General features: G+C 44.1%; 1 protein-coding gene across 1 annotated transcript in view; it reads right to left on the bottom strand.

Annotated features, from left to right (window-relative positions):
• The window catches only part of Mcm6 (minichromosome maintenance complex component 6), a 33,312-nt gene extending 31,256 nt beyond the window's left edge, over positions 1-2,056 (bottom strand). The window contains exon 1 of the mRNA XM_005348229.1: positions 1,869-2,056. Coding sequence (XP_005348286.1) covers positions 1,869-1,975 — 107 coding nt within the window. The 5' untranslated portion in view covers positions 1,976-2,056. The remainder of the gene's footprint in view (positions 1-1,868) is intronic.
• Positions 2,057-13,448: the final 11,392 nt, after the last annotated feature.

The raw sequence follows: 13,448 nt of genomic DNA on the forward strand, positions 1-13,448 counted from the left end.
GTTCGAGACCAGCTTGGTCTACAGAGCTAGTTCCAGGACAGGCTCCAAAGCCACAGAGAAACCCTGTCTCGAAAAACCAAAAAAAATTAAAAAATAAAAAAATAAAACAGGTGATAGAACCACCTATAGTGACTATGGTGGTTTTGGAGAATGAAACTACAATAGAAAATTTAGTAGTAGCTGGGTGGTAGCGCACACCTTTAGTGCCAGCATTCAGGAGGCAGAAGCAGGTGGATTTCTGAGTTCGAGGCCAGCCTAGTCTACAGACTGAGTTTTAGGATAGCCAGGGCTACACAGAGAAACGCTGCCTTGAAAAACAAAACAAAAATTAAGGAGAAAAAGAAAAAGGTAGACTTTATTCCATAAACAAAACCAAAGCTGTTTCTGAGAACCAAAGTGTTGTTTATGCTGAGCTTCGACACTGACCTACAGTAAAGGTGAAGGTACTTCTTTGTTTTGTTTTTTTCCAAGAAGGTGGGTCTCTCTGTGCAGCCCAGGCTGGCCTTACACTCTGAGATCCGCCTGTCTCTGCCCTAGCACCCCGGGAAGGCACTTTTATTATGTGCTGAAAGGAACCTTTCTAACACCTTTGTGAGGTAGGAGGGTGGCTAGAGGGCCGAGAATGCCAGAGCTGACAGGGGACAGCATCTGGAAACCAGCAGGCCTACTGCGCTCACAAGGGAAGAAGTAGCTACTGCTTACTGTCTGAAAGGTTTATAGAAGTGGTGCTTCTCAACCTTCTTAAGGCTGTGATCATTTAATAGTTCCTCATGCTGTGGTGATCCCCAACCATAAAAGGTCGTTGCTACTTCATAACTTCAATTTTGCTACAGGTACTAACTGCAATCTGATATGCTAGTCCCCAGGTGTTGAGATCCATGGGTTGAGAACCACTGGTTTATACTTTCACCAAGAGTCTTGAGTTGGCTTGTACTGACTGCCAAGAACATTACCAAAAGTAGGAAAATGGAATTTAAATCAGTTTTAAGTACAGCAGAATTTCAGAAGAGAGCAGTATTGTTCATGTGGCCCAAAGGAAGACAAACGGATAAACAATATATGATAGGTTATATAAATGCCATGTAGTTTTACTTTGCCTTTAAAAAAGAAACTGACTACAGAAAGCTGCACGTCTAGCAAAATTAGCCACACACACTACTTATACGAGGCCCCTATAGTCATCCATTTCAGGGCTTTGGCAATTATCAGTGGGCTAGGAAACGGGCGCATAAAACTGGTTATTTAATAGGTAGAGTCTGTGTGGAAAGATGAAAGTTTCCAACAGGTATGATCCAGATTATTGTACAATGCAATACAAGATGCTACTTTTTGTGCACACCCCCAAAAAGTCAAAACAGGGAGTTTTTGTTACATACTGGCATAATCCCGAAAAGAAAAAAAAAAAGAATTCTGAATTCTGTAAACCCTGGCTCGCAGCACGGCAAGCTCTACAAGCTCTCAGCAGCCGGCTGTGGCTTCACCATACTTAAGCGGTAACGGGTTCCGCTCCAACCCTGGCCCCCTGGGCTGTGATGCGAACATTGAAATAAAATAGCTGGGTTGGGTTCGACTCCCAGCGTCGCATCCACCGGGCATGGCGCTGCGCGGCTGTCACCGCAGCACTCGCGACGTGGAGGCATGAAGATCGCTAGTTCAAAACCCTCTCTGCCTACTAGAGTTCGGGGAGACCCTGTCTCAGAAAAGCAAAGAGAAAGAAGCAAAGCGTGGCGCAGGAAAGCGCTGGGGACGGGGAGGGAAGGCTCGGCGCGGCTTTGGATTCCGGCCTGGGCCGGTTCCATCCCTCCCCGACCCTGAGCGTCCGCGGCCCCAGGCTCCGCCGGCCCGCCAGCGCCCGGAAGCCCACTTACTCTTCTAGGAAGTCTAGGAAGAGCTTCTGGCATTTCTCGGCCACCTCGTCGCGCACCTCCGGGTGCTGGCTTCCGGCACCGGGCTCGGCGGCCGCCGCGAGATCCATGGCAGCGCTAAGAGTACGAACCGCTGAGGAAAGACCACCACAGAAGACAAGCCGCAGCTTCCACGCGTTGCTCCTTCCGCTCGGCCGCTTCGCGCGCGGCTCCGCCAGGCCCCGCCCTCTCACCCCAGCCAATCATGGAGCAGGAGCTGGGGTACTTCGCGCCAAACCTGTCCAATCAATGGCGGTTCCGTCCAGAGCCCCTCCCACCACACGCGAATTTCGCGCCAAATGTAGAGTCAGTGAAGCTTTTTGCGCATGCGCTCTGTAGTCTCGCCCACCCTCCGGGTGTTTTGACTTCTGGAGGTGGGAAGTTGTTTGCGTCTACATCATGGTGGCTTTTTCACCTTCCTTTGCGTTTCTTTAATTCCTTTCTTTCTCTCCCTCCGTCTCTCTTTTTCCCAGAGCAAATGTAGATTTATTAAGTGATGGGAAAAAAAGTCAAAGAGTGGAAGGGACTTCAAAGAAAGAATACATTTTTTTCATATTTTTGTGGATTTCGTATAGTTTCCTAGTATTGGGAGGTAAGAATAAGGCACCGTGAAAGGGGAAAAGTCACTCAGCTAAGCCTCTCTGAACTGTCTAGCTGCAGGAAGTAAGCTGTAAACAAACCGCAGGAGAGAGAGAGCCTCTAAAAGTTAGATGGAGGGCTGGAGAGATGGCTCAAAGATTAAGAGAACTCTGCAGAGACCCGCCGGCCTTGGCCTCTCAGCACCGACATCAAATAGTTCACCAATAACTCCAGCTCCAGGGGATTTGAACCCCTCTGCTGCCTTCTGTGAACACCAGCATGCACATGTACATACACACATATTTTTTTGTTTGTTTGTTTCTGTTTATTGAACCTGTCGCCCGTGCCCTGCTCCCCCCATTGGCGGGTTGGTGGGCTGGCTCCCTCCACAGCCTGCCGTCCGGGACACAGTCGGGCCTGGTTGGTACCTGGATGGGATACACGTATTTTTAACAAGTCAAAGACAGATAAATTCTGCTGAAGGAGGAGGCATACTTTCCGGATCCTCCTGACACAGTAAAATCTGGAAAACATTTGACATAGCCCAGGCTGGCCTTGAATTCCTGATGGAACCATCAATCACATTGGGTTCAAGTGCTTCTGGGACTGAATCCAGTTTCCGGAGCACTAGACAAGGGCTGCCTTGCTATTAAATAATCCACATCGCCAGCCCTTTGATACATTGGTGCTGATGACTTGAAGCTGTGTTTCACCAGTACTTTTTTTCTGGACCTCCAGGACACAGTAAACCTGCACAAACAAATTTAAAATATCACTTTTTTTGAGACTTACAGGATGTTAACATTAATGTCAGGCAGGGCAGACCAAATTAATATTTTATTACTATTGTACTGGGTGGTGTGTGTGTCAACCTGACACAAGCTAGAGTCATCAGAGGAAGGAGCCTCAGCTGAGGCACCGCCTCCATGAGATCCAGCTGGAAGACATCTTCTCATTTAGTGATCAATGAGGGAGGGCCCAGGGTGGTGCCATCCCTGGGCTTGTTGGTCCTGGGGGGCTCTATAAGCAGGTGAGCTGAGCAGGTCATGGGAAGCAAGCCAGTAAGCAGCGCCCCTAAGGGCCTCTGCAACAGCTTCAGCCTCCAGGTTCCTGCCCTGTCTGAGTTCCTGTCCTGACTTCCTTCAGTGATAAACAGCAATGCTGAGGTGTAAGCTTAATAAACCCTGTCCTCCCCAACTTGCTTTTTTGGTCATAGTGTCTTGTCGCAGCAATAGAAATCCTAACTAAGATAATTATTAAGGTGTATACTATAGAGATCTGCAACTGAAGGTGCTATCTTTCTAAGAGGTGCTGAAGTCTTGAAGCTGCATGTGCCTCAGTCCTTCACAACTCCAAATGTAGCCTTCACTGGATGAATGCATTGGCAATTCTAGAGGAACAAAACTGGCCAGGCGGTGGTGCGGGGCGGTAGTGCGGGCGATGGTGGCGCACGCCTTTAATCCCAGCACTTGGGAGGCAGAGTCAGGTGGATCTCTGGGAGTTCAAGGCCAACCTGGTCTACAAGAGCTAGTTCCAGGACGGGCTCCAAAGCCACAGAGTAAATCCTATCTTGAAAAAACCAAAACAACAACAACAACAAAAAGGAACAAAACTGATTGAATGATATATGATATATTAAGGTTAGCATATAGGCTGTGGTTCAACTAGCTGAGCAGTACCTGTATCCCAACAAAAGGCCAGGAATCCAGTAGTTGTTCAGTCTACAAGGTCTGATGTCTCACTGGTTTTCATTGTTTGTTAGAGTCCTGGAGAAACAGGTTCTAATACCATCTAATACCATCGGAGGATTGCCTCAGCAGCAGGAGAGATGAACTTGCCAGTGAAAGTGAGGGCAAGCAGGCAAAAAACAAAAGGCTTCCTTCTTCTATGATTGTCTATATAGGCGGTCATCAGAAGGTGTGGTCCAGATTTAAGGTGGGTCATTTTTTTTTTCAGGGTTTCTCTGTGTAACTCTGGTTGTGCTGGAATTTGCTTTGTAGGCCAGGCTGGCCTTGAATTTAGACTTCGTCCTGCCCCTGCCTCCTGAGTGCTGGGATTAAAGGTTTTGCAATACCACCACCTGTGTTTGGGGAGGTCTTCTGATTACAAATGATCAGATTTAGGTTGGATCTTCTCACCTCACAGGAGCCAATCAAGAAAATCCTTCATAGGTGGGTTCATAGGTGCATCCAGCTATTTGGGTTTTAGTTGATTCTAGAAGAAGACAAGTTGACAACCAAGATTAGCCATTCCTATGTGTGTCTGTCTGTGTGTTTTGCTTTGTTTGTTTGTTTTTCCTTTTTTTTTTGTTTTTTTTTGTTTTTCGAGACATGGTTTCTCTGTGGCTTTGGAGCCTGTCCTGGAACTAGCTCTGTAGACCAGGCTGGTCTCGAACTCACAGAGATCCGCCTGCCTCTGCCTCCCGAGTGCTGGGATTAAAGGCATGCACCACCATCGCCCGGCTTGTTTTTCCTTTTTGATAAAGTGCCAGGCCAGCTAGGGCCACAAAACAAAATCATGTCTCAAAAAACAAAACAAAACAAAATGTTACACTAAATCTGATAACCCAACCCCAGAAAGATAAACTGGTATTATTTGTGCATTTGTGGATACAAGTTCTACTTTTTTTTTTTTTTTTGAGACAGAGTTTCACTGTGTTGTCCTGGAACTCACTTTGTAAACCAGGCTGGCCTCAAACTCACAGAGATCCATCTGCCTCTGCCTTCTGAGTGCTGGGACTAAAGGTGTGCGCCACCACTGCCTGGCAACTAGTTCTGAATTCTTCCTTATATGAGGGTATATAATTAGGAGAAACAGCAGAAAACCCAGAAAGTAAAAAAGAACTATGGAGGTTGTAGGAAGAGCTCATGAAAGGAGGCTAGTAAGTCATAAGCGCAAGGAGTAAGACAGTTAAAACGGGGAGGAGCTTCAGCTTGGGAGGGACAGGGAAGGCAAGGCAGAGGAAGAGTGAGGGACGAGGGATAAAGAACACTAAGGATGACGGGCAGTGGTGGCGCACTCGGGAGGCAGAGGCAGGCGGATCTCTGTGAGTACGAGACCAGCCTGGTCTACAAGAGCTAGTTCCAGGACAGGCTCCAAAGCCACAGAGAAACCCTGTCTCAAAAAAAAAAAAAAAACAAAACAAAAACAAAAACAAAAAAACCCCACTAAGGATGACTGAAAAATTATAGCCTGTATACATATGAAAGTAATTTTTATGAAGTTATTCCACTTGAGGTGATAAAACGCCCTCCAAGAGCTATAGACTAATAAAAACTCCAATCCTAGGTGTAGTGGGAGCTGCAGGCTGCGTTTCCTGCCTCCCAGCTCCCAGCCACCTGGCTAGCTTATGCCCTAAAATAACGACACACAACTGTATTCATATAAACACTGCTTGGCCCATTTCTATTAATGTGTGTAACACCACAAGGTGCACTTACCAGGAAGATTCTAGCCTACGTCCATCCTGGGTTGGAGCTTCATCGCGTCTGTCCTGGAGAGCAGCGGCCTCACATCTGAGCTCACTTCCCTTCTTTTTCCCAGCATTCTGTTCTGTTTACTCCACCTACCTATGTTCTAACCTATCAGGCCAAGCAGTTTCTTTATTACTAAACCAATGAAATCAACAGATTGATATATGACACTCCCACATCACCTAGTCATGAAAATCTTCTCTTCAAGTTGTTGGTCTGAGGAGTCCAAAGACTCCACAAACAGTATATTTATTGTCCTTGAAGGCAAAGCTCTATTGCTGCAGACATTGGAGTTGGAGAAAGGAGATGGTTCCAATGGCCCAGACCGACCCCCTCAACTATCATCCAGGCCCACCCTAACAGTTGCCTAACTGAAAAACCTCCATGACTCAGGGCAACAACAGGATATCCAAGAGGAGTTTCCCTGAGGGCCCATCCCAGTGATGATGGTGAACCAGAAACCAGAGGCCTTGTAACAGACCAACAACTCATCACGATGAACATTTTGTGGGTGGCACTGATTGGATAAAAGGGGTACAGTGTGTGACATGCCACAGCTCCCGATGCCACTAGGATGAATGAAGGGGTGTTGGAAAGATGGAGGAGTGAGGTGGTTTTTTGGTTGTTTTGTTTTTGATTAATTTGGAGGACATATGAGGAGGTATATGAGGAGGAACTGGGAGATGAGCAGGATTGGAGTTCATAATCAATAAAGAATTATGTTTAATCCAGGACAGACTCCAAAGTTACAGAGAAACCCTGTCTCGAAAGACTAAAAAAAAAGTTTAAAAAAGAAAGTCATTGGGGTTGGGGATTTAGCTCAGTGGTCAAGTGCTTGCCTAGCAAGCTCAAGGCCCTGGGTTCAGTCCACAGCTTCAGAAAAAAAAAAAAGAGCCGGGCGATGGTGGCGCACGCCTTTAATCCCAGCACTCGGGAGGCAGAGGCAGGCGGATCTCTGTGAGTTCGAGACCAGCCTGGTCTACAGAGCTAGTTCCAGGACAGGCTCCAAAGCCACAGAGAAAACCTGTCTCGAAAAACAAAGAAAACAAAACAAAACAAAAAAAGTTTATAGATAGAGCCTAGGCTATACTCAAAAAAAAAAAGAAAAAAAAAGATAGAAAGTCATTGTGTGTATGTATGAATGTTTCAAAGAATAAAATATTAGAAAAAAGAGAAGGAGGAGGAAGAGGAAAAGGAGGATGAAGAAGAGGAGGAAGAGGAGGAGACTAGAACTGACCTGGAAGCCTCCTCCCTGAAGACCCTCACTGTATGCAAGCTGACAAGGGAGAAAAGTAATTAATAATATCTTTTCCATCTGTAAAGTTTATGAACCATGACAATGACCAACATTGTAAAATATCCCTGAGGGTGTTACAATGGCACATCTATCTTTTGGTAACCAATAGACCTGTAATTGAACTTAAGGGTTACTCAATAGGGAGAGAATTCATGCCTGGTATTGGAAACCTAGGCATTTGTTTGTGATTGGTAATGTCATAGATTAGAAGAGAACTGTAGACAGAAGTTTCTGACCTACCTGGTCCTGCAGCTGTTCAGTCCCAAAGAAACATGCAGAGGCTTATATTAATTATAAACTGTTTGGCCTATTAGCTCAGCTTATTATTAGCTAGCTCTTACAACTTAAATTAACTCATAATTCTTATCTATGTTTAGGCACATGGCTTGGTTCCTTTTCTCAGTAAGGTATTCTCATCTTGCTTCCTCTGCTTCTGGATGATGACTAGCTCTCTGCCTTTCCTCTTCCCAGAATTCTCCTAGTCTTGTTGTCCTGCCTATACTTCCTGTCTGGCTACTGGCCAATCAGCATTTTACTAGACCAATATGAGTGACAAAACTTTACAGTGTACAAACGCATTTTCCCACTGCAGAGAACCTACTATTGTCATTTTTCTAAGCCAGTATAAATTCCCAACTGCAGTCTAAGTACTTATCATTAAATCCACAGATAAGTGTAGCCCTCACCTCTCATCAAAGAAGCTGCATCTGAGGTAGACAGAGACATTGACCCAACTAGTCAAAATGCAGAGAACAATTGACCATGAGATGTCCATGCTCAGTTAGTACATCTACAAAACAACCTCTACATGTAAGGCTCAGGGAACAGCACGGAAGAGGAAGAAAGACTGTTACAAGCTAGAAGACCAGTACATCTGCTGTGAGAGTCTTCTATATGTGACAGGGAGCTGCATTCATGAAATCTTCACGTCACTTAAACAAGACCTACACACACACACACACACACACACACACACACAGAGAGAGAGAGAGAGAGAGAGAGAGAGAGAGAGAGAGAGAGAGAGAGAGAGAGAGAGCAGAGAACAACTTTGTGGAGTCAATTATTTTCTTCCACCTTTATGTGGTTTTTGAAGATTGAACTTCGTTCATCAGGCTTTCGTTATTCATTGAGCTCTCCTGCCAGTCTCTTGAAAAGCTTTTTGTATTATTGTTACTTAAAACACATTAAATTTTGTAAAAGTAAAATTATATCATTTCCCCTCTTCCCTTTCTTCCCTCTCAAATTCATGGCCTCTTTTGTTGTTACATACATACATACATATAAATATATAATTACTGAGTTAATTTAGTATTGCTTATATTTTTTGTGATTTCAGGACTGACCATTTAGTATTGGATAAGCAACTAGAGGGCTCATCCCTAGTAAAGACTATCTCTCCCACTCTCAGCATTCCTTAGTTGCCTGCAGTTCTGTCTAGGGAGTAGGACCCCAAGAGAGATTTCTCTCTTTGTGTGTGTGTGTGTGTGTTGTTTTTCGAGACAGGGGTTCTAGTAGCTTTGGAGCCTGTTCTGGATCTCACTTTGTAGACTGTGCTGGTCTCGAACTCACAGAGATCTGCCTGTCTCTGCCTCCTGAGTGCTGGGATTAAAGGTATGTGCCACTACCACCCTGCAAGATTTTCCTCTTGCATGTTAACATGTCTACTGGTATCCTTGTTCAAGTCTTGTTTAGGCAGCCATGTTGAAGCATCAATGGGTGAAGTGTTCCTGACATTTCAAGGAGACACAATCCCACAGCCAATTTCCTGGTCTCCTAGCTTTTTCATAGTTTTCCCATCCCCTTTTTACAAAGTTCTGTGAACCTAAGTACAGGAGTTATGTAATAGATGTGCCCATTGGAGGTGGGCATCTCACCAACTGTTGCTCTCTGCATTTTGACAGTTGTGGTTTTCTGTAATGGTCTCTGTTGGTAGCAAAGAGAAGTTTCCTTGAGGAGGGGTGAGCATGGGTAGAAGGACTAGTATTTAGAATACAGTTGGGAACTATGTTGGCTTAGAAATGATGGTAGTAGGGAGCTGGAGAGATGGCTCAGTGGTTAAGAGCATTGCCTGATCTTCCAAAGGTCCTGAGTTCAATTCCCAGCAACCACATGGTGGCTCACAACCATCTGTAAAGAGGTCTGGCGCCCTCTTCTGGCCTTCAGGCATACAGACAGAATATTGTATACATAATAAATAAATAAATAAATAAATAAATAAATAAATAAATAATAAAAAAAAAGAAATGATGGTAGTAGGCTCTCCTCTAAGATCTGTGCCTCACTATTGCACTCATAGGGGTATCTTGCTGTGCTGGTGTTATTGTGGTTCAAAAGCATCATGGCAGGATAGGAATATTGACTGCATATATAGCACTTTATGGTTCTATGAAAGCTAGTCCCCAGGAAGACTTTCATGTCAAATCCAGCTTGGATCCTCTGAGTTGTGTGAACGAACTGTCTTTAGCAAGAGGGTCTTACCCTCAACCTCTGAGAAGCAACAAAGGGAAACAGCACTAGTCTATAGTGTTTTGGGAGTCTCTTGCATTCTTTTGACCAAAAACTCAAAATGCTGTTTCTCATGCCTAGTATTTGGCTTTGATATAGTGTATGGCTCTTGGGGGAGACCAGTCAGTCCCAGTGGCATGACATCATTTAAACGACATATATATGATGTGGTATTCCCCTCTGAATGCTGTGAATACCACTGGTTAATAAAGAAACTGTCTTGGGCCTTTACAGAGCAGAATAGAGAGAGGTAGGTAGAGAAAACTAAACTGAATGCTGGGAGAAAGAAGGTGGAATGAGAAGTCATGGAGCTGCCAAAGACAGACATGCCAAAACTTTGCCCCATAAGCCATAGCCTCATGGCGATATATGGATTAATGGAGATGGGTTAATTTAAGATATGAATTAGCCAGAAATATGCTTAAGCTATTGGCCAAACAGTATTGCAAATAATATAGTTTCTGTGTGGTTATTTCAGGGCTGAGCAGCCAGAAACAAACAAGTGGCTTCTTACTACATATGTATATGCACATGCATGCACTTATACAGATGTTATGTAATTTTAGTTAAATAATAGTGTTACCCTATGGCTTTCCCAAATATCTTTAGTATTTATTCCCTGCCTCATTTTCTCTATCTCTACATGTTCTCTCTCATCTATGTGAGAATATAACATGGAACACCTAAGGCACTAGGAAGGTAAAAAGGTATCATGGGGCATGGGAGTGGTAGAGGTGAATAGCAGGGTATATGTGATATCATTACTTTAAAGTTATTTTATTCCATTGTATAATATACAAGCAAAAAACCAGTAAGACAAAAATACCCAAATAAAGCAATGCTACAAAGAAATCCCACTGAGTTTGTTTTGAGTTGTTTATCAATGCTGGGTATGGGGCCTACCCTTTTGTGTGGTTAATATACCCAAAGAAACTCTACTAGAGAAAATATTTTTTCCTTTACAATCCTGTGTGTATCAGTGCTGTTGTGTGTGGAAGACTGTTTCCTTGGTGTCATCCATCTCCTTACAATCCCTTATAATTTCCTCTTATAAGTCTTCCTCCTCCTCTTCCATATAGCTTCCTGAACTCTGAAGGGAGGGGTTTGGTGAAGACCCATTTACTATTTATTTAGTGTTCCAAAATCTCTCACTCTCTGTACATTGTCCTATTGTGGGTTTCCATGTTAGTCCCCATCCATTACAAGAGGAAGCGTCTCTGATGATAAGGCTTTGATAACCCCTTTGAGACAGGGTTTTACTATGCAGCCCTGGCTGAAATAAAACTTTAGATGCTTCTGCCTCCACCTTTCTAGTATGTATTATAAAGGTGTGTATCACCAGACCTGGATAATCAGCAGGAAAACATTGATATTCTGTTTTTGAGACAGTATGTTGTAGCTCAGAAATTCCCTTTGTATCTGAGGATAGTCTTCAACTTCTGATCTTCCTGCTTCTATCCCTAAATGTTAGGTTACAGGTATACACTCCAGTGCTTGGGGGATCAAAACCAGGGCTTCATACAAGCCCTCTACCAATTGTGTTGTAGCTCTAAGCCTTTGACTGCTGGTTTCTAGAATGGCAGAGCAGAGCAGTACCTTCACATGTCCAGGGACATTTCCTTCATGTGTCTCCTAACTGGTGTCAACTCTTTGGGAACATAGACATCTAGACCCACAGACTCTAGCAATAGGATGAACAAATGCAACTGAATCCCGCAGTGGGAGATACAATTTGTGACTCCTGTACTTCTGTAGAAGGAGCTGCAGGCAGGCCTGCTTTTTGTCCCACCCAGCTCCCGCTCGGCTAGCTTAGCCCCAGAAATAACACACAAATTGTATTCATTTAAACACTGCCTGGCCCATTAGCTCTAGTCTCTTACTGGCTAACTCTCATATCTTGCTTTAACCCATATCTAATAATCTGTGTAGCACCACAAGGTGGTGGCTTACCAGGAAGATTCTAGTGTACGTATATCTTGGGCTGGAGCTTCATCGCATCTGACCCAGAGAGGAGAGGCATGGCTATTGCCTCACTTCCTCCCAGCATTCTGTTGTCTACTCTGCCTAATTTTCTGTCCTATCAAAAGGGCCAAGGCATTTCTTTATTAACCAATGAAACAACAGATAGAGACCCACCTACATCATACTTCTGTATCCTGAACCTGCAGTTCACTTAATGACTATAAATTTTAAGTTGCTTGCAAAGGTGTATGGTGCCCTCTCCATGCACAAGTTTCTTCATGGTGGTATTGACAAAGCCTTCACAAAGTCCTATTATCACTCTGTTATAAAGCAGGAGCGTTCTAACTTTTTGATGTTTCTGTTTGGTCAAAAGTGAGACCCCAGTCCTCTAACACCCCTATATCCAGAGGCTGGAATGTAATATTGAGTTGGAAGTGTCACTCCCAGCCTGCCAAGTGCTGACCAGTCCCACAGGATATTTAGGGTTGCGCCAGAACAAGGAACATGTGGTTTTGGGTTTGCATGTGTGTTCCCTCTGTCTTTTCCTCACCATGCTCTCCCGGCCACCCAGGACTGTGCCATCTATTAAACATGGGCATTTAATTTGGTTTGATCTGGTCTGATTAGAGTTCTTTTTTATCAGTGGAGCAGTTTGTCTTGAGAAGATTTTCCTAACAAATTCAATTATGATATCATCTACAAACGTGGTGGGTCACATTCACAGCTATTTACTGGCACATAGATTCCCTCTTTTCCCTCCACAGGGTCTCTCAGCAGAGGTCCATGAGAGGTAGAGAGATAAAGGGATAAAGGGCATGGCTGGCTTGGGGACTTGAAGCTTTGGGTTCACCTATAGTCAAGCTTGAAAAAGCACATAAAGGAGTTTAGCTAAAAGTTCCTGATCTACAAACCCCCAATGTATTATTTTTACTTTGTGGTAAAGTAGGACCCAACCTAAACTATTTAACACAGGGTTTCAATGTTGGCACACCAAGTTTTATGAGCCCTATCATTGTCTCTGGAACAAGCTTCACAGGCAGGAAAGAAAATGTCATGGAACATGTGTCTAGGCTAAGGTACTCTGCTACCCCTTTCCAGGTGGGAAGTGTCTGGCAGCACCAGCTTCTACAAATGGATGTTTTCTCTAGGAATGGTGCTATGGCAGAGCACAGCATCAACTCCTGCTTTGGCAGATAGGACAATGGAGGTGTGCCCAGTATACAGTGATCATGACAGACCAGGTCATACTGTTGCCAGTGCTTCTTTGTGGTACATTCTCTCTCAATGCAACCAATACACTCTAAGATATTTACGTGTTTCGGTTACTCTCCTATGTGCTTTCTTTTCTTTTGAGACAGGCTTTCATGTAACAGAGAATGATCTTGAACTGCTGGCCCTATTGTCCACACATCCCTAATGCTAGAATTACAGGCACACACTGTCACGTGCCCTTGGCTCTGTAGCACCTTTCATGTCTAATATTTACATAAGGCTAGTTTATTTTTTTATTCCCATGTATACATGCCAACAACTGTAGGGATAAGTCCAGCCCCTTAGGGGGCGTGTTCACCTCGGGCTAATGTTTGCATATAAATTTGGTGAGGAATGTTTGTGTATTGATATATATTTACCATATTGCAATGTATATTTGTACAGTGTTTACATTTGGAGGTCATGATCCTCATTTGTTACACAGTTGTTTATTGTCTTAGTCTTTAAGTTAGATAT

This window comes from Microtus ochrogaster, chromosome 6, assembly GCF_000317375.1.
Source record: "Microtus ochrogaster isolate Prairie Vole_2 chromosome 6, MicOch1.0, whole genome shotgun sequence".
In the NCBI taxonomy this organism is placed as follows: Eukaryota; Metazoa; Chordata; class Mammalia; order Rodentia; family Cricetidae; genus Microtus; species Microtus ochrogaster.